General features: G+C 53.2%; 1 protein-coding gene across 1 annotated transcript; it reads right to left on the reverse strand.

Annotated features, from left to right (window-relative positions):
• Window positions 1–2,051: 2,051 nt before the first annotated feature.
• On the reverse strand, window positions 2,052–4,918 carry KRT13 (keratin 13). Its single transcript, XM_010986002.3, has 6 exons — window positions 4,424–4,918; window positions 3,279–3,361; window positions 2,938–3,094; window positions 2,583–2,744; window positions 2,368–2,493; window positions 2,052–2,276 (listed from the first exon to the last, which is right to left on the reverse strand). The coding sequence occupies exons 1-6, from the start codon at window positions 4,916–4,918 to the stop codon at window positions 2,052–2,054; spliced, it is 1,248 nt and encodes a 415-aa protein (XP_010984304.3).
• Window positions 4,919–12,491: the final 7,573 nt, after the last annotated feature.

Consider the following 12,491-nt stretch of genomic DNA (forward strand, 5'->3'; position numbering starts at 1 on the left):
AGAGGGGCCTCACTGGAGAGTTATCAGAGCATACTGGTCATTGTGACTATGGACAGGTCCCGGTTGGCCCAAGGCGGTGGGAGGTGAAGAGGAAAAAGAGAAGAGTGTCTACGCAGGGACCCAGGGGACCCATTACCATGAGGAGTAAGCAGAGCAAGAGGAGACTGCATGTCTGAGCTGGGACATCCAGAGCAGCAGGGGTGCGGGGGTGCAGAGGGGAGGCGGGGAGGAAGGCCAGCACTGGTCACTGAGTGGCTTGGAATGGCAGGACCTTGGGGTGAATTGAAGGGTGGGCAGACTGCAGGTCTGGGTGCCCACCATCTGGGAAGGAAGCTCTCTCTGCAGGAAGCAGGGAGGCAGCTGGTTGGAGCCGGAATAAATGGCCTAGGCCTCCTTCTCCTCAAATCAGCCATGTACCCTCCCCTTGCATCCTGCCCCGAGCCCTCTGTACCTTGTTCCCACATCGCCCCGTCACCTGACTCTACCAGAGCCCTGTTGCTGCCTTATTACTGAAGGTCCTTTAGGGTATTGAACTGGCCCTAGTGCCCCAACATCTCTGATACGTTCTATTAGTCCATGTTTGCTGGGGTCCTCACCCGTGAGCCACCTGTGTCTTCTGTGTTTGTCATTATTGCATCTTGTGTCCTTCCCAGCTGGGAGCTCTCTGGGCTCAGGGTGAGCCGCTCAGCCCAACCGCACCCCCTGGCCTACAGCCACCAGTCAGGGCCTCGGCTGGTGCCACCCTTAGAAACCAGGCCAGAGTCAAAACTACGTTTGCAAAAAGACAGGAAACTTTATTGAATTTTCTTTTTAGTAGAGAAGCTGAGGACTCAAAGGAGCCAGGTCAGGGAGAAGAGAAAGCAGACTCCGGGGAGATAGACAGGGCGTGCAGGCCCTCGGGAGAGTGGGGTCCAGCCGGGGTGCTGGGGAGCAGAGTGCCTGACCCTCGGGTCCTGCAGTCTCCCCCTCTCTCCTACAGGGAACCGCCGGCTCTCTGCTCCTCTGGATGATGAAGACAGAGGGAGGGGCCGCCGGGCAGATTTAAGGCCTACTGTTCTCAGCGGCGAGAGATGGTGGTGCTGCTGGTGGTGGTGCTTCCTGGGAAACAGAGGATGCAAGAGACATTCAGGCTGGAGAAGACCCATCTCAGGCCAGGTCAAGGCCCACCCAGGAGGGCCCCAAACCCCTAACTGGTCAGGTGAGAGGGTGAGTTGATGGGGACTCTATGCTATTGTCTGGGAGACTCTCTCCATGAGAGCCCAGGGGTCTGTGAGGCAGAGCCACCTATTTTGAAAGGAAAACAGAGGAGCAAATGACAGCTTCTGCCCCAGCCCCTCCCTCCCTCCACTGGGGAGCCCAGCACCGCCGCCCTGCCCACCCCCAGGGCAGTGAACAGGAGCCTGACTGCCTCTCCCACCCGGGTTATTTCCTTACCTCCTGTGGCGACGCCGGTCAACCTGCACAGATGAGAGACACAGCCATGAACGGAAAGCAACCCAGGATGGCGGCCTTCCCTCAGAGGGAGCGACTCAGAGCATCCCCGAAGCCCCTGAGTTGGGCTCTTTTCCCAGATGTGCCCCCAGCCCATGGGGCAGCAGCATCAGGGGCCTGCCAGGCCTGTCTGTCTTTTTGTCTGTCTGTGAAGCCTCAGGAGGAGATATTACTGGGCATTTGCTGGAAACTTTGTCCTCCCTCTGGCTCACTCAACCCCCCGCCCTCCCCTGAGCCCACAAGGATGGCCCTGTCCCTGCAAATAGTCTGAAGGCAGTTAAATCTCTATTTTAATAGCTGTGTTGGGCTGACCTTTTCCAATATGAGATATTTTGTCCATGGTCCCCAGTCCTGCCAGTCTAATCCAGAGGCCCGGATCACAGAGTGAAAGGAAATGCTAGTCAGATGCTAAATGGCAAGGAGGGAGCTCTGGTCCTGGATCTTGGCCCAGCCTGTTTCAGCTTAGACAGGTGCCTTCCCTTCCCAGACCTCAGAGCCAGATCCCTAAGGTTCCGCCTCCTCCCACAGCCCAGGGTCCCACAGGTACCTTCCCACGGGACCTACTTGGCGTCCTGGCCCTCCAGCAGGCTGCGGTAGGTGGCGATCTCCTGCTCCAGGCGCGTCTTGATGTCCAGCAGCACCTTGTACTCCTGGTTCTGGCACTCCATCTCACTGCGGAGCTCACTTAGCTGGGCCTCGATGCTGCTGATGAGGCCCTGGATCTGCTGCAGCTGCAGGGCGTAGCGGCACTCCGTCTCCGCCAGTGAGCTCTCCAGCCCGGCTTTCTGGGGGGCAGCAGAGGAGAAGGTATGAGGGAAGCCGGGCCAGCGGGAGGCCTGGCGGTGGTGGCCGTTGGGCAGGGGGCAGCAGGTGTACCATGCTGAGCTGCGACTGCAGCTCGATCTCCAGGCCCTGGAGCGTACGCCTGAGCTCCGTGATCTCCGTCTTGCTGGTCTGGATCATGGCAGTGCTGGAAGACACCTCCTTGTTCAGCTCTGCACTCTGGAATTCAAGCAGGACGGAGGTGATGGAGGAGCCCAGCCGGAAGGCCCTGGCAGCCCCTGGCTTCGCAGGCTGAGAGGGCCAGGTACCTTGCTGTGGAACCACTCCTCTGCGTCCCGGCGGTTCTTCTCCGCCATGGCCTCATACTGCTCCCTCATCTCCGCCAGCACGCGGGTCAGGTCAATGCCCGGGGTGGCGTCCATCTCCACGTTGACCTGGCCAACCACCTGGTTGCCTAACTCCTTCATCTCCTGTGGGGATGGGGAGGGAAGATGCATGAAGCTACTTATCCTGCCTCTCCCCGGCTCTGAATGCTACTGGGGTGTTCTAGAAAGTGCTCCCAGGTCCCATGGTGGAAGGCTGAGTCTGGCTGCAGCCGAGGGCTCCCAGTTCTCACTGACGGTGATTCAGCCACAGCGAGCTCAGCCCCTCTCCCCGCCTCACCTCCTCGTGGTTCTTCTTCAGGTAGGCCAGCTCCTCATTCAGGCTCTCGATCTGCATCTCCAGATCGGTCTTGGTCAAGGTCAGCTCATCCAGCACCCTGCGCAGGCCGTTGATGTCGGCCTCCACACTCTGGCGCAGGGCCAGCTCATTCTCGTACCTAAAGGATTTTTTTTCATAGAAAAAACGACACAGAAATGATGTTAGACACTCCCCCATCCCTGCAGTGGACCCTGCTATTACCCCAAGACTTCACTCCTGGGATGCTCCAATTACACGGTTCAGAAGAGCATCTGTCTCAAACAAGAACTGTTGGGGCAGGGGAACGAGGGAAATAAACTCACTTGAGCCTGAAGTCATCAGCTGCCAGCCTGGCATTGTCAATCTCCAGAATGACCCGGTTGTTGTCAATGGTGGCCGCCAGGATCTGCAAAATACGGAAGGTAACCACTGGAGGGTCCGAGAGCTTGGGGAGGAGGACTCAGAAAACACAGGCAGGGCAGGTGGCTGCCAGACTCTGCCTCTTCACTGCCCCTGCGACCTAACAAGGCACATCCGTCTGGGCTTCGGTTCCTCTTCTGGAAAGTGAGAGAGGGGACTGGGCCCTCCAGTTTGTTCTGTCGCTCTAGCATTCTAGGTCGTGGTGGGTAAGACCTGGATGTGCATTTCAAGGGAGCAACCCCACCAAGAACATCTGTAGTCAGTCACGTCTCTGCAGCCCTGCTCAAGCATTCAGGCTGCTGTCTTGAGAGCCTTCCCCTTAAGATCAGAAGAGAATCAGCCTGGTTCCACACAGTTCATAATAACCTCACTAGAGCTGGCCTCCTGGCTGAGTAGAGGGGAATTCCAGCAAACAGTCCCATCCATTTGAATTTCTTGTCTAAACTTCTGTGTTCCAAAGCTCTTCAAATCCACCCCACGTAGCTGGGACTCAGCCCAGGGAGGTGGATTTCTGTTCCAACAAGCTGACATCACAGTGTGATGGACAGGCTTGATGGAGAAAATCTCGGCTTAGCCTCACCTAAGCCTCTGCCTGCATCTCCCCCACCTGGTCGTGGCTAATTGAGAGTTTAACGTGGGCACCTGCAAAAATAAGCTCTACCCCCAGACCAATGAATGAACAAGTATCCCTTTCTCTGTTGTTTGAGTCATTCTCAGTGGCTTTTAAAACTGTCATGGTTTCCAAATAACCCAGTGGGTTAGGATTATAGAGATCAAACATAACTGTTTGGAAAGCAGTAAAAAATGTTTGCATGAGTAATCACAATAAAAATGAATAATGGGAGAAAATGCATTTGGGAAGACATAGTATGAGAAAGCCCAGCAGAAGCAGAGCTGTTTGGTAGGTAGTAAAAACTAGATTTTCCCCCACAGGAAGGGTAAGAATTCTGTCCACGCTGCATCCGCTGGTCCCCAGGGATACTGGGTTTCCTGGACATCGTGTCTCTGCCCTGCACAGAGGAACCCTCCTTGGCCTGCAAAGGCTCACCTTTTCCCGGAGCTCTTCTATGGTCTTGAAGTAGGGGCTGTAGTCACGCTCTGGGCTGGCCGGGCTCTGCTTCAGGTGCCAGTCCCGGATCTTCACCTCCAGGTCGGTGTTGGCCTCCTCCAGGGCACGCACCTTGTCCAGGTAGGAGGCCAGGCGGTCGTTGAGGTTCTGCATGGTGATCTTCTCATTGCCGGAGAGGAGGCCGCCATCGCCACCACCAAAGTCACCAAAGCCACCGCCGAAACCCCCACCGAAGCCACCTCCAAGGCCACCTCCAAAGCCACCTCCATAGCTGCCTCCGAAGCCACCCCCAAAACCACTACCAGCCCCTCCACCAAAGCCACAGCTCACACCACCCCCATAGCCTCCAGCTGATCCCCCAGAGACAAACCGGGTTGAGGAAGTAGAGATACTGCGGCCTCCTCCCAGCTGGCAGGAGCCACCCCCGAAGCCACCTCCGTAGCTGGCGGAGGAACTCTGCAGGCGACAGCTCATGATGAGAGTGAGATGGAGAGAGCACAGGTGCAGTGGAAGCTTGGCCTGAGCTGTCCGAGGACTGTGGCCCTTGCCCAGAGTGGATGCCTTTTATACACCTTCCAGGGGGTTGGACAGCCGCCCCATCTTCTCTCCTCCCTTCCCCACCCTCTGACTGGTGCCAGCTGCATGTCCGTTTCCCACAAGCCCAGTTACCTTGGCTCTCCAGGGTGGGTTGTGCCTTTGTGGGGGGGTGGCCTTTTTTTTTTTAATCCTTTACAAAACAGATGATTCAGAGGGAACAGTGTTCTACCTGAGCCTACCCTTTGACAACTGAATTCTCTTTCAGAACTCACTCCTACAGGCTCCCAGCCCCACCCAGTGTTAGAATGGGGACTAAGCCTCTGGGGAGGAAGGGTGCCTGCAAAGTGGCTCCACATCATGCGAGGTCACCATGGCCCTCTGCCTCCCTTCTTCCTATTTCTAAAAGTTCTACCTGGAATGTTCTGCCTCCTTCTCAGCCTTTCATCTACTCCCAGCTCCTAGCCATTCTGACGACAAACTTGGCTCTGTCTTGTAGAATCCACAACCTTGCAAGTGTTTAGGCTGAGAACAAAATGACTCCAAGATCAGATAAAGTCACAGGGGCAAAGAACCTTAGGGATCGTCCAACACAGCTGGGGAAACTGAGGCACAGAACGAGCCCGGAGCCCTGCTCATTATAATAGCTGATCTCAGATCCCTCCCCATATGCAGGCCCTGAGCTAAGAAATTTATCATGACACCTCATTTAATCTTTGCAGCAATTAAAACAAAAAAATCTTTGCAGCAGCCCAGTGAGGTGGGTCCTACTACAATCATCATTTTGCACATGAGGAAAATGAGCCTTAAGAGCAGAGTCAGGACTGAAACCCCACCCCAGTCTGGTTCTGTCCGACCCTGAGGCTCACTTTTAGGTATATTTTTCTTACTGTGAAATGTACAAATCCTGTGTCCAGCTTGAGGCATTTTTACCCTTGTACGAAGTTTTAAGCACATGTTCACTTGAGTAACCACCACTCAGAACATTTCCAGCACCCCATAAAGCTCCTCATACCTTTTCCCAGTCAATGCCCCCACCCCAGCCCATATTCCCCCTGCCCCTAACATAAGCACAATTCCGTCTCTGTCACTGTAGCTCAATTTAGAGTTCTCAGCCAGGGACTATTTTGCTCCCCAGGGGACATACATTTGACAATGTCTGGAGACATCCTGGTTGTCACAACAGGGGGATGCTACTGGTATCTGGAGGCTAGAGACCAGGAATGCTGCTGAGCATCCTATGTGCGTGGAACAGCCCCTGCCACTAAGAACTCTCTGGCCCAAAATGTCCTTAGTGTCAAGGTTGAGAAGCCCTGATCAACCTATGTTTAATCACTCCATTATAGCAGCTACCCCAGAGAGGAAGTCTTGTAGTGCTGAATCAGGCTCTTTCTAGCCCCCCAGTCACATGACACCTGTGAATGTTTGACCAAGAGGCCACACTGGAGGATGTGACCCTGGGCCTGGGGCCAGGGTCTCTGCCAAAGAAGCTGGGATGTGACTAAAACTGGGGGACCACTTAGTGAGCCTGTTGGGGGAGGTCTCACCACTCAGGCTGAAAGAAAGGGGCCTGGAGCTGGCCTCTCAGAGCCCAGGATAGCAGGACAGCTTCCAGGGCTGAGAATGGAGGATGCTGGACTCCGGCTTCCAGCCTCCATTCACCAAGGGGGCCAGGGTTACTGTGAATGGCCTCCGGGGAACAGCCTGCAGCCCCCGGCAGCCTGAGGGGCTGGATGGGATAGGCCGTGGGCTGGGGTGAGGTGGCACAGGCTTGAGGGTGTCCTGGAAACCCCTTCGCTGATTCAGCAAGACCAGAAAGGAGGGCTCTGAGTCAGGGCTTTCTTGGCCTTTGTTTTTTGCGGGGAGAGGAGTGGGCCTGCTGGGAGTCTCACCCAGCGGGTGGCAGCGTCAGGGAGGGAGCCGGGGCGGGCTGTGGGTGCCCTGAGACCACAGTGAGGCCAGGGATTCAGGCTGACCCCTGACCCTGCCCGGCCCTCCCACCCCAAACTGATGGCTCAGCGCTCTCTCTCCAAAAAGGGGTGATTCAGCCCAAAGCAGGAGCTCCCGTGCTCTCCGTAGAGGATCAAAAGTGACAAGAAGGTGATTAATGGAACCTGCTAGGCCTGGAATGACAAGCCTCCTGGGGCTGAAGAGCAGGTTCGGCCAACGCCTCGGAGAGGAACAATACCACAGAGCCTCTCAATCCCCAGTGGTACAAACACGGCAGCCAGGACATGCCTGCCCTCCCCGCCCCTCCCCTCCCCTCCCCAGCAGGGTATGTGATGCCTTGACACAGGAATGCCTTCCACTGACCCGCAGTGAACCCAGGGCACACAGGGCCGGGGGACACAGGCCAGCCCTCCTGGAGGATGCTGGGCAGAGACTCATCCCAACCTCTCCCAGGAACCCCATCTCGCCTCTCCCAACCCAGCTCCGAATGGGACAGCTCAGAGGGCTGGAGCTGAGGCCCTGCTCACGTGTCTTAAGCTTCCTTCTTTGCTTTCTGGTAAAAATCACACCAAATTCAGTTCCCTCCCCTATGTTTTTTCCAGGTAAGGGGAGAGAACGCTACATTTATGAGTATCCCCAGCAAGTGAGGCTGTGCTGAACATGTTGCTCCTGAATCCACGCTGCGATGGTAGAGAGTTTTTACTAACCCCATGAATATATAATCCCATGTTACAACCCCAGATGAGGATCAGCGGAGCCAAGTCACTAGACCCAGGTCACCATGAAATCAGCACACGATTGCTGAAGGTTCCATTCTGTTAAAAGACAACGATTACACTTGCTGTCATTGCTTGAACACTGTGCTAAACGCTCTACGTGCCTGACTTCGTTTGGTCCTTGAAATAACTCCACTCTTTGTATCATACCCTTTTCTCAGATGAGGAAACTAAGGCTAGGAGCGGTTTGCATTGCCCAAACTTCATTATGTCAGAGCCAAGATTCAAACCTCTGGCTCTAGGTTCTGCCCCCTTCACTACTACATGGTAAATCCCTTCCCGGCTGGTGTCAGCGCCATCCCATCCAACCAAGGGTGTCTTCTGTTGCCATCCTCAGGCCCCCTGTCACCCAAGACCCAGCTGGTGGATGGTCTTGCATCGCACAGTGGTTAGGCCTATGCAGCTGGTGGTGGCCTGACGGTCAGCCTGTCTGCTGTCTGTCCTGACATGAGCTCCAAACCTCGGGGACTGGCGGTGGTACTCACTCAACACAGAATGTCCAAGCCTAAATTGTTTTTAGGACAACTTAGGAACTTTCCCATCCAACCCCTTCATTTCATGTGTAGGAAAACCAAGGCCCAGAAAGCCAAGATCCAGAGCAGTGGGAAGGAAAGAGAACTGCATGGATTTCCACCACTGATTCATCATGGGCCTTACATGGAAATGATTCTGTTTCCTTCAGCAATGTCTCCTCAGTCTCTGATTCTCAAAGATTTATCCAGAGTCACCAGATCACTCATCTGCCGAACAGAGGCCTAGGCCCCATCCCCCAGCTCCTAACCCAGGGTTCCTTTCTTGGATCTCAGATCAGATTCCTCCCTTCCTCTCTCCTTGGACCACAAGGGGTCCAGAGCCCAGGATGCCTGACAACCTCCCAAAGGGTCTTAAGGCTCCCCCACAGGGATGGGGACTCTTGTGAAAGGCAGATATACATATACTCATTTTCATATTCTTTTTCGTTATAAGTTACTACAAGGTATTGAATATAGTTCCCTGTGCTATACAGAAGAAATTTGTTTTTTATATATTTTATATGTAGTAGTTAATATTTGCAAATCTCGAACTCCCAATTTATCCCTTCCCACCCCTTTTTTCCCCCCAGTAACCATAAGTTTGTTTACTATGTCTGTGAGTCTCTTTCTGTTTTGTAGATAAGTTCATTAGTGTCTTCTTTTTCTTTTTCTTCCTCAAATCCCTTATACCACTAGGGCTCTCTGGAAACCCAGCGAGGTCAGCAAAGACTTTGAATTCAGTGGACCTGAGTTTCAACCCTCCATCTGCCGTAGACTGCCTGCATGACCTTGGGAAAGATGATCAACCTCTCAGGGCCTCCTCTGTGGTCCCATCGGAAAAACAGGCATTAGATGAGTTAGTGTTTGAGAAGCACCTGACCCACGGGAGCACCCAGCAGGCAGAAGGTTACTAGTCCTTCCCTGTTACAAATGAGGAAGTACAGGCTTATCATTGTTAGATGACCTGTCCAAGAATTCCTCTGGGCCTCCATTCTGTGCCAGCTCACTGCTTTGCCTCCATCTCTAGTTCCTGCAGCCAGCACGGCACCCACAGCCACCGGACAGGTGACAGTTGGTGGCATTCCTGTCTTATTTCCCCCAGTCAGTTTTACGTTCCCTAAAGACAGGGTCTTTGTCAAATATACCTCCAAATACTGCTTCTGGCAGAGGGGAGCTCTGGATAACGGCCTGAGAAGCTGTTTTAAAGATACATTGTCTGCTGGCTTTAGGTGAGAAGCAACAGCAAACAGGAATGGTAACCGATGGGGTCACCCAGCTCCAAATCTCACAGGAAAAGCTGCCGCCTCCTTATTCCCCCCCGCCCTCTGCCACCAGCTGCCCACAGAGGGACCACCATGTGGGCACATGCCCAAGACACTAGTGAATTTCCAGAGTCACGTCACGTCTAAGACAGGAAAGAGCAAAAGAGAAGAAAGTTCGCGCATTTGTACAACAAATATTTATCTAGCTCCCTCTCCGAGGACTTGGCAGTGCATGGGGTAGACCCAGCCCCTGCTGTCACAGATCTCAGGGGCCAGGAGCCCCTCTGAGGTCCCAGGATGCAGATCAGCTCATAGAGAACGTCAAGATCATCTCATCCAAAAGGGAACCTCCCATGCTGCTGAGGGGAATGCAGTTTGGTGCAGCCACTATGGAAAACAGTATGGAGAGTCCTTAAATAACTGAAAAATAGACTTACCCTATGATCCAGCAATCCCACTGCTGGGTGTATATCTGGAGGGAGTTCTAATTTGAAAAGATACATGCACCCCAATGTTCATAGCAGCACTATTGACAATAGCCAAGACATGGAAGCAACCTAAATGTCCATCAACAGAAGACTGGATAAAGAAATTGTGGAATATATATGTGATGGAATACTACTCAGCTGTAAAGAAAAAATAATGAAATAATGCCATTTGCAGCAATGTGGATAGACCTGGAGATTTTCATACTAACTGAAATAAACCAGAAAGAGAAAGAAAAATATCATGTTATTACTTATATATAGAATCTAAAAAACACACAGATTTTTTTACAAAACAGAAACAGACTCAGAGATATAGAAAACAAACTTATAGTTACCAGAGGAGAAAGGGGGTGGGAAGGGATAAATTGGGAGTTTGGAATTTGCAGAAACTACAATATATAAAATAGATAAAACAGATAAACAACAAGGTCCTACTGTATAGCGTAGGGAACTATATTCAATACCTTGTAATAGCCTATAATAAAAAAGAATATGATCATTTTTAAAAAGAATATGAAAAAGAATATATGATTGAATCATTATACTGTACACCAGAAACTAACAAAACACTGTAACTCGACTATACTTCATTTAAAAAAAAATTCATCTCATCCAGCCAGAATTTTCAATTTAAAGATGAGGAAACTGAGACTCAAAGAGGGGCAGGGACCAGTCAAAGTCCTCGGGGAGAGAGTGGTGGGTATGCCCCACGCCTGCTCTGGGAAGCCTAGCCTGAACAGAGGACGCACCCAGGGACCTAATCCCTTGTCCCAAAGCTGGCCTCTCTAAGGGGAGAAAAGAGGCCTGCTTCTTGCTTCCCAGATTGGCTGGAAACCTAGCCCCACCTCAGTCCAGGAGCGGGCAGAAGGCGGGCCATCTCTGCGCAGAGACTATTTAAGGGCTCAGCCAGGCTTGAGCTGTCTCTGGGCGTGGACATCTCGCTCCAGGGTCAGGCAGGGGACAGGGCTTGGCAAGTTCCATGGGCCTCTGACAGCCCGTCCCGGAATCCCAGCAGAGCAAGAACGGGCGCTCCGGCGGTGAGGGTGGAAGCAGCACCCTCTCTCCAGCAGCTCAGGGTCTGGCCCTGAGAGAAGTCTCCCTGGATGAGGGCTGAGCCCCCTTGCCCCTCTACACCTTTGCAGAGGCGATTGTTTTTGCAAAAAGGAAGAACAGCTAGCATTGGTAGCAGCTATTTAGAAGGTCTGAGACCTCCCAACAGAAGCCCAGAGGTCAGAGAGGCAGGAACAGCAGGCGATAGGGTTGGAGAGTCCCCAGAAGGAGCCTGACTGATCCCAGGATGTCGGGAATGTGGCACTTGGCACTCTGGGCTTGAACCACAGCGTGAGAGACCAAGGTTCCATGTGAGGACAATCTTTGTGACCGTAACAGCTGGGTGACACTTGAACAGGCTGCCCCCAGAGGTTAAGAAATAGGTTTCAGAGCAGCACACCCTGTAAGGAAGGCGTTGCCAGGTTCCGTTGCCCTCGTGGCATTGTGGGAAAAGCAAGCGTCTGGAATCAGAGAGACTGTGCCAGATCCTGTTTCACGATTTCCTAGCTGTGCCTTCATTCAAATGACTTAACTTCCCTGGGATTCAGTTTCCTTGTCTGAAAACTGAAGTGCTAAAGTCTGACCACGACTTCAAAAGCTGTCGAGAGAGTAAATGAGATGCTGTCCACTCAACGCCCTGCCCAGAACCCAGAATGGAACACTTAAATTCCCTTTCCTTCCTCCAGCCCCAGGGGAGTCTGGCCTCGGAGTGTGTACTCAGGAGACACATTCTAGATTAAACCTCCCTCAGAAAGATCAGGTGACACCTTCTCTCCAGCCAGGATCACTGCATAAGGAGTTTGACCCGTGAGACCCACAGGGTCCCTCTTAGAGGGCTGGGCCCTTCCCCTAGTTGATCAGATTCTCAGGAGAACAGAGACACCTCCTACCTGCTCTTCCTAGCAGGACTAAGAAACCGGTTCTCCCTCCCCCTGCCCACCAATCCTGACCCCAGCCCAGCCCAACCAGGGCACCCAGAGTTCTCCACTTCCTCATTCCCTGGCCTCTGCCAGTGGGCTGTGAATCCCAGAGGAACCAGTGCCAGACCAGAGGCAACAAATCAGGTGTGCATGGATGCCTCTGCTCTAATGAGCCCTAGGGTGGAGACTGGGGAGAGGGGAGCAGGAGCAGGACTTGGACAGAGAAGGGCAGTAGGGGTTGGTGTTGCTTTGGACGTAAGCATGGGAAAATCAGGGAGGGCTTCTTGGAGCTGGTGTCTTTCCCTCTGGGCACTTTAAGTGCCTTATGAGGAGATGGCAGCTTCGGGGGGAATGGGGGCCAGCTTTGTAGGGGGGCAGAGATGGGAACTGGTTCAATCACTCTGGAGGTCAAGTGTACCTGGCTGGAAAAGAGGGGAGGTTCAGGGGGCACATGTGGTGAGGACCAGAAGCAAGGAGGAGGATCCTGGCAATGAACTGCGAAGGACCAGGGTCTGAACAAGCCCTGGTCTTAGAGTCATACGGATGTGGGACCCA

The sequence above is a fragment of the Camelus dromedarius genome, chromosome 16, assembly GCF_036321535.1.
Source record: "Camelus dromedarius isolate mCamDro1 chromosome 16, mCamDro1.pat, whole genome shotgun sequence".
Taxonomy (NCBI): Eukaryota; Metazoa; Chordata; class Mammalia; order Artiodactyla; family Camelidae; genus Camelus; species Camelus dromedarius.

What these genes read in the sequence shown, in the direction of transcription:
- KRT13 (XM_010986002.3), bottom strand. Translation starts at nt 4,918, where the DNA reads ATGAGCTGTCGCCTGCAGAGTTCCTCCGCCAGCTACGGAGGTGGCTTC. An exon ending in TGAAGAAGAACCACGAGGAG is followed by an intron (nt 2,745 to 2,937) that starts GTGAGGCGGGGA and finishes CCATCCCCACAG; the next exon opens with GAGATGAAGGAGTTAGGCAA. An exon ending in AGGAGTGGTTCCACAGCAAG is followed by an intron (nt 2,494 to 2,582) that starts GTACCTGGCCCT and finishes CTTGAATTCCAG; the next exon opens with AGTGCAGAGCTGAACAAGGA.